Below are 7,500 nucleotides of genomic sequence, written 5' to 3'. Positions count from 1 at the left end.
GCTCTGAGCTACACCGCCCATCTCCTGCTTCTATCCGTTTCTGACAATTTCCTTTTCTCTGCCTGTCGTGGTTGGCTGGTCCCAATCGCGGCGGCGCGTGATGGATCCGCATTACCCAGATTCGCCTGTTCCGCCCCAATTTGAACATGGACCGCCTGCACCGTTCTTCCGTCCGCCTTGCGCTTCCGGTACGAGCACTTTTCTCTTGCTCCCCTTGTTTACCCCTTGCCTGTACCTGCTATCAAATCGGCCTTCATCTCATCGTTTCTTCATCGCAATCAGGACTTTGACCAAGATGAACTGCTCAAGTGCATCACCGAGCTCGTCATCAAGGACAAGGACTGGATTCCCGCGGGCACGTTTCATCTTCCCGCCCTCCTCCGATCACACACACCCACACACACACACACACACACACACACACACACACACACACACACACACACACACATTCATCGTGTGTTTCCCCGTGCATTTATGTTGACCCCTGACCTTGGCTTGTAGGTCGCGGCTACTCGCTGTACCTGCGCCCAACCCACATTGGCACTGCCGAGTATCTGGGCGTCGGCAAGTCAAGCTCCTCGCTTTTGTTCTGCATCAACAGCCCCAGCGGCGCCTACTACTCCACCGGCTTTAAGCCTGTTTCACTGCTGGCCGATCCGGCCTACGTCCGTGCTTGGCCCGGTGGTGTCGGAAATACCAAGGGTGGCTGCAACTATGCCCCTAGCATCTATCCTCAGTCCCAGGCCCAGGGTAGGTCCTGTGCCAGACGCGTGACCAGCCTTGTCGTTGATGCATCTTTGTGCTCTCATGCCTGCCCGGCCCACAGCGCAAGGCTGCCAGCAGGTCCTGTGGCTCTTTGGTGAAGACCACGAGGTCACCGAGGTGGGGACCATGAACCTCTTTATGTACTGGAAGAACGAGCAGGGCGAGGACGAACTGATCACCCCTCCTTTGGACGGTACGTTTGCAAAGAACTGCGTGCGGGGCACATCTCCCTGGCATGTCACACGAACCAACACGGTGACAATAACTGTGTCTCGCACTCCCGCTTCGCGAAACGCAGGTACGATCCTTCCTGGCGTCACACGTCAATCCATTGTGGACATGGCACGTGGCTGGAACGAGTTCAAGGTGTCCGAGCGCAAGTTCAACATGGGTCAGGTGTCTCGCGCGTTGAAGGAGGGCCGCGTCTACGAAATGTTTGGTGCTGGTACCGCCGCCACTGTCTGCCCCATTGGTCAGATCAAATACTTGGGCGAGGACCTCAACGTGCCCCTGGCCCTGGGCAACAGCGGAGAGCTGACCAACCGCATCTGGACTGATATCTTTGATATCCAGGTCGGTTTAAATACTTCTCTGTTGCCGCACTCCTTGTAACCCATTTGGCTGCTATCCAAGCAGTTGCCATCATCCGTTTTGAATCTCGTTTCATGTGCTCACTTGTTGACTCTGTCTGTCCCTTCATTCCCTTTCCTTGGCCACCTTTGCGGCCAACCCCTGCAGTATGGTGCTGTTGAGCACGAATGGGCCCCTGTCATCGCATAATGCTTTCAAGACGCCATTAGACGAACCACACGAGTCCCTCAACTCTTACCCGTCCTCCCGGACCGTGTCCGCCTTTGTGCTTTGCACCGTGTCGCTTCAGTTCCTTAATCAATATCTTGCGGCAACTCCATTCAAGGCTTTAGTGGACGACACCAATGATCAGGCGCACTGTTGACTACCTGTTACGTTGCTCGAATAATGTTTTGTGGTCTGGATTTTTGTTGTTTCTCAGCATCCCAGAACCGCGGGATCAAGAGGGCACAAGTTGGCCACGAAACTAAAAAACAAACTGAAAGCGAAGGAAACACAAACAGATATAAACATCAAGAGGAAACGAAAGAGAGCACAGTCCAACAGCGCACGCGTGCATCAGAAAGCCGGGAATCCAAGCCCAGCGCGATTTTCCGTCCACGCAAACAAAGAGAACACATATCCGAGAACCGAAAGGAGCAAGAGACAAAACCAAAAGTGGAAAAAAAAAAAAAGAAACAAAAAACAATCCCACACATGGAGAGAAAAAAGTAACTGGTTGTCAGGCTGGTGCCAACAGATGGCATCAAAATACGAGACAAGTGGAAGTGGGGGCAACAAAGTGCCCACGGATGGGCGCTGGGCGGTAAGAAAAGGCAGAGCGAAGAGAAGGACAAGAAAAGGCAAGGCGGGCAAGAAGAGAAAAAAGATGGAGACTAGCACAAATACAGCACATGTGGGGTGGCACGCGCTAGAGACGACCACTTTAAGAAAAAAGACAAAGGCCTAAACACTGCCGTCCTAAAAACGGGCTAGCTAGTAGTCAGACGAGACTGAGGCACAATGCCCGACAGTCTTGGTAGTCACGCATCTCAACCCTGAAGGTGGCTGGGGATCAGATTCTCGTATACGTGCGGCAGCAGCTCAAACTCTGTCAGAGCGTCAAGGGGGGGGGGAATAAGAATTGAACGAGAAACAAGAAAAGCAAACAAAAGATGAGCGTGGACTCGTGACAAGAACAGGGGCAGGGAGCCCTTGAGGCGGCCGAGATAAAGAAGAGGCAGAATTTGCTGACCTTCTTGGTTGAAATCAAAGAGGGAAGCCACGCTCTGGCCGTTGAGGGCGGCATTGGGTTGACGCAAGTCTTCAAAGAAGGGGTGTGCCATGGCATCCCACATGCTCAAGCGGTCCGAGGGCTGGTAGGCCAGCAGAAGCGTGCATAGAGAGGCCAGAGACTCTGGTGCATGGGCTGGCAGGAGGTCGGACCACTGCTGTGCTCGAATTTGCGGAAAGCGAAAGGTTTGGTACTCGGGGTTCATGGCGCGAATTTGATCCTTGGTCGGGGTGCCCAGGACCTTGATGATTTCGACGAGTTGATCCACACCACTTTCTCCTGGGAAGAGCGGCTGTCCCAGCAGCAATTCAGCGAGTACACAGCCAGCAGACCAACAATCTATTTTTGCACAAGTTGACCGAATCAAAGCGAGTGAGAGCCGGGACGGAAGTACAGGCGCACGGCAGAGGCAAACAGATGACAAACCAATCTTGGTAGAGTAGTTGCTGGCGCCAAAGATGAGTTCGGGGGCGCGATAGTAGCGGGAACAAATGTAGGCCACATTGGGCTCGCCTTCAACCAGGACCTTTGCGCTAAGGTGGAGGAGAAGGAAACAATAACGAAAATAAGAAGAACACAAATGATCAAAGAAAGCAAAGGCAAACTCGGTGAGCCACAGGTGGTTTGCATGCGCACATGAAGGCGAGCTGGCGGGTGACCAACCTGCCAAAGTCACAGAGCTTGAGGATGCCACGAGCTTCATCCACGAGCAAGTTGTGCGGTTTGATGTCGCGATGGCAGATGCCCTTGGCGTGCAAGAAGCCGAGGGCACGGAACATTTGGAAAGACAGCATCTACGCAACGTGTGCACTGAAATGAGAGCAGGCCCTGTCGACTCGGGTGTGACTTTGGCATGAAAAGGAGGAAAGGGAAGACCACACGGACCTGGACGAGCAGCATGGGTAGGGCTTCGTTGGCGCGTGTGCGGCGCTTGAGCACGTGATAGAGGCTCTCTGGGACAAACTCGACGACCAGATTCAGGTAGATCTCGTCCTTCTGCAAGAGTCGATGCAAATGCAAAGGACATAGCCGCGAATGCGTGAATGGGAGGGAGAAGAACACACCCAGGCAATCGGTGCCCTGTGTGCTTCAAAGTCTGGTTGACAATGACGGAAGAAAGCGCACCTTTGACCCGCTTGAGTAGAAAAAATAGTGCAGGGCGGTGATATTGGGGTGATTGAGCGAGCGCATGATCTGAAGCTCACGGTTCTGAATAGGCATTGAAATGAGTGCCAGGTGAGAAGGGGTCAGAGCGGGCGCACAATATCACATGCGAATAAAAACACACACCTTGTACCGACGGTCCTGGAGCACTTTCTTGATGGCCACCTTACATTCAGAGGTGTGCAGGTACACCTGGTATGGCACATGGAAATTAAAAGGCTGATATCAATGGTGCGCTGACAGAGGTGTGTGCATCTGGAGGGAGGCGTGTCCTGGTTGGCACGCAGGGCCGAGGTCGAGGAACGTGGGACAACGCACCGAAAAAACGACACCAAATGAGCCCTTGCCGATAATGTTCGTGTCGCTGTAGCTGATTTCCTCGGTCACAGAGTCCGAGCCGCCTCGGGTGGCCACGACCTTGGTCACCTACAACAGGGCGATGACAGCCAAGACGGCGTAAGTGGGAGGAGCTGGCGCGTGCTGCCAGGGACTTGGCTGCTCGGTGTGCCCACAAGGCCAAAAGACAAGACTCATGCAACGGCGCCAAGAACAAACCCGGCCGTGTGGTGTTTGTTGAACCGATACACCGGTGAGCGCGGTCGGGACTTCATCCGGGCCACCATTTTGCTCGGTGGCAAAGGATGTGGTACGCAGACGACTGTCCGACATGATGCCAGCAGAATTTGACGGATGAAAACGCGAGAGAAGGTTTTGCAGATGTCGAATGTCCCGGACGGCAAGTTTCGGACGACGTGTGTTGCGGACGACGTGTGTTGGTCGGGCACGTTGGCGGGTCTTCGTTGACAAATACCCAAGAGGGGTGGCATGCACGGGCGCACACGCAAAAGTCAAAGATCGATGCCAACAGTCAAGAGGAAGATGTCTTCTGTCCTCGTCGCGCTGGGTTGAACGGCCCGCGGGGTCAAGAGCACGTCTTGCTCGCTCGCAGGATGATGGCGGCAGACGTCGAGACTTTGGGCGTCTTTGATTCGGCCACACCTCGAAAAACCGGGCCAAAGAGCAAGCGGAGAGGTCAGGTGGGACCAAAGGTCAGCCACCACTGCCACAAAGAAAGATGCAGCGTAGCAGAGGAAAAAGGCGTCTGCCAAACTGAGGATCGATGCCCTTTCAAAAAGGCACACACACACACAAAATGTATTGGAAAAAGAAATGAGAGAGAGAGAGACAGAGAGAGAGAGAGAGAGAGAGAGAGAGAGAGAGAGAGAGACAGAGACAGAGACAGAGAGAGAACAAAAGAGAACAAAAGAGAACAAAAGATAAAAGATAAAAGAGGGAGAGAGAGAGAGAGAGAACCAAAGGGACCAAGACAGCTTGCGTAGAAAAAAGAAAAAAAGAAAAAAAGAAAAAGGAATGTTTGATGAAGATAAATCTGTTCACAATGGGCCGGAAACGGGGACGGGGATGGTAGCAGGGGACGGGGGACGGGAAGGGGGCCGGAAATGTAGCATGGTTGTACGGGCTGTCGGCACGGCTGGCAGTGCTGCTGTTATTGACCACTGGGCGACATCTTTGTCGAGTGACGTCGTATGAGAGGATGCAGATGGCGCAATATTCCAGCCCTGCGGGATTTCAGTCCAAATTCGTCCGCGCTCCCAACAAGGCCTCCATCGAGCCGAGCAGCCCTTGGTCATCCCATCTAGATCATTGCCCCTGTGCATGTCACAAGCCCCGCGCGTCCCGCCAGGCCCTTTTGGGTTGCCCTTGAGCCTTGATTCGCTCCATCCTTCCTTCGACGCCTTGCCTGGGGCCCCCAGCCATCTTCACACACAAAAACGCCTAAGCAACGACTACTCAAGTGACACTCATCATCAAACACGTCCCTCAGATCCCAGCCACACTGAAGCTTGACCGTGTGCCTCGGCTCCCTCGGCCTGTTGGCGTATTGGCGTGCCCCACTACGGGCCCACTGCCGCGGGTGCCGATGTTTGCTTTTGCGCCTGGCTGCCACTTGCTGTCGCTCCGCACCCTTCCTGACTGAGCTCGACCGTGCCACACGCAACAAGCCAGCCATCGTTATTCATCTCACACGCCTAGCCTCAAAGTAGTCCATACATTTTGACCCCCGCCGACTTGGGCGAGACTTGAAAGCGCTTGCAAGCGAAGAAAATCGAAAAAGAGAAAAAAAAGAAATCAGTCACTGTTTTCGCCTCCCGCGACCGAAAGCGATGGACTTGCAAGCAGTGGTGCAGCGCTGCTGTGCTTCCGGCAGCGGCAGTGCTGGCGGTGACGGTGGCGAGCTGGACTGCGTGGTGATGGAGTCAGCGTTGAATGAATCAGAGATGGAAGACATCCCGTTGGAGCTTGCTGTGAGCTTCAATGGCGCCTTGTTTCTTTGGAACGACTGTTCGCAGACTCTGAGCATCCTGCATGATGGCATTCGTGAGGTGAGCCGGCTAGCACCCCTGTTCAACCGGGCAAGCGGGGGAGGGGGCATTGCTAAATGCGCTTCAACTCAACATTTATTTCCGTCTCTATGGCATGGTACTACTACACTCTAGCGACCAGCCACGGTGACTGTCCAAGGTCTGCAGGGCCCCGTGCGTGCGCTGCGCGTTAGCCCAAACGGTCAGTCTGCTCATCCGCCTGCCCCGCCTATGGGGGTTGCACCAACCAAGCTCACGCCTTGTCTTCTGAACCCACGCCCACACAGGTGAAGCCATGGCACTCATCTCACGCCATCATATCCAGTCAGTCCGCGCACTCCTTTGCTGCTTACGCCGTTTATCTTGCCCGCCGCCCAGCCTTTGTGAAAATGCAGGCCAGCATTGGTCTGCAGACCAGTGCCCGGCTCGTTCCCATCCCAATAACCGCGGCTTGGTTTGTTTGTTCATCACCATTTAGCACCATCAACGTTGGCGACTTGGCACGAGCCCCTGAAGGCCTTTTTCAAGTTGTAAAGTCAGCTCCTGTCTGGGCCTCACCCCTGGGCCAAGCTCTCAATCGTTCTCACTCCCCATCGTTCTCACTCCCCATCGTTCTTGCTCATCACATGGTGCCCACTCATCTCATCTCCGCCCGGCACAGCTGTCTTGTCGTGGCTGGAGCAGAGGCCGCGTGTGGCGTGATTCAGGCTCGATGGCATCCTCTGTCTGACAGTCATCTTCTTGTTCTGGGGGATAATCATCTTCTGACCCTTTGGTCCCTCAGCGCTACAAATGCTCGCAAGCAGACTCAAATTCGCGTCGCCGCCCAATTTTGCGCCCCGTACGGTCCTCCCATCATCGCGTTGGCTCGCCCTGGCCCGTGCCCGTGTTCTCATTGCTTCCTCTGAAATTACAGTGAGCGACAGCCCGTCGATGTGATCTTTGGTAATGGCCCAGGCCTGGGCCCCATGACTTGCCTCGTGGCCTACGAGGGTGGGCATGTTGGAATGGTTGGGCCCATCTTGCCCGAGGTTTGGTACGTTGCCTGCCCATCTTTCCTGTGGCCGAGAAACCAGGAAGCAGGGGTTACCTGGTTGCTTTGGTCATGAGTCCCTCACTGGCACTTGTATCTGCTCACCCGGGCGTAGCACCATCACGACACAACGTCTTGAAGCGATAGTCGATGGCGTCGATGTTGCCGATGCAGTCGCCCAGGCTTGGCTAGAGCAGCTGCAAGCCACATCCACATCCCAAAGCCAAGGCATTGGTGCGCATCCCATTCCATCGCCATTACCTTTTGTGCATCCAGTCTTCACGCCC

At 54.7% G+C, this 7,500-nt stretch overlaps 3 protein-coding genes across 3 annotated transcripts in view; 2 read left to right on the top strand and 1 right to left on the bottom strand.

Annotated features, from left to right (window-relative positions):
* MONBRDRAFT_37018 (uncharacterized protein) overlaps positions 1-1,673 on the top strand; it is a 2,741-nt gene extending 1,068 nt beyond the window's left edge. The window contains exons 7-12 of the mRNA XM_001745687.1: positions 120-188; positions 283-355; positions 505-753; positions 830-961; positions 1,067-1,341; positions 1,507-1,673. Coding sequence (XP_001745739.1) covers positions 120-188; positions 283-355; positions 505-753; positions 830-961; positions 1,067-1,341; positions 1,507-1,548 — 840 coding nt within the window. The 3' untranslated portion in view covers positions 1,549-1,673. The remainder of the gene's footprint in view (positions 1-119; positions 189-282; positions 356-504; positions 754-829; positions 962-1,066; positions 1,342-1,506) is intronic.
* A 717-nt stretch (positions 1,674-2,390) lies between these two features.
* MONBRDRAFT_8104 (uncharacterized protein) lies at positions 2,391-4,465 on the bottom strand (the record flags this gene model as incomplete). Its single annotated transcript, XM_001745535.1, has 8 exons — positions 2,391-2,449; positions 2,594-3,165; positions 3,296-3,426; positions 3,518-3,628; positions 3,758-3,841; positions 3,923-3,988; positions 4,115-4,222; positions 4,352-4,465. The coding sequence occupies 8 exons, from the start codon at positions 4,463-4,465 to the stop codon at positions 2,391-2,393; spliced, it is 1,245 nt and encodes a 414-aa protein (XP_001745587.1).
* Positions 4,466-5,979: 1,514 nt separating this feature from the next.
* Positions 5,980-7,500, top strand: part of MONBRDRAFT_37017 (uncharacterized protein) — a gene marked incomplete at its 3' end in the record, with an annotated part of 3,974 nt that continues 2,453 nt past the window's right edge. The window contains exons 1-2 of the mRNA XM_001745686.1: positions 5,980-6,201; positions 6,965-7,095. Of these exons, the coding sequence (XP_001745738.1) occupies positions 5,983-6,201; positions 6,965-7,095 (350 nt within the window). The 5' untranslated portion in view covers positions 5,980-5,982. The remainder of the gene's footprint in view (positions 6,202-6,964; positions 7,096-7,500) is intronic.

This window comes from Monosiga brevicollis, genomic scaffold, assembly GCF_000002865.3.
Source record: "Monosiga brevicollis MX1 MONBRscaffold_9 genomic scaffold, whole genome shotgun sequence".
NCBI classification, from domain to species: domain Eukaryota; class Choanoflagellata; order Craspedida; family Salpingoecidae; genus Monosiga; species Monosiga brevicollis.
Note: the sequence above shows the minus strand (reverse complement) of the source record. Positions and strands in the feature narration are given on the sequence as shown.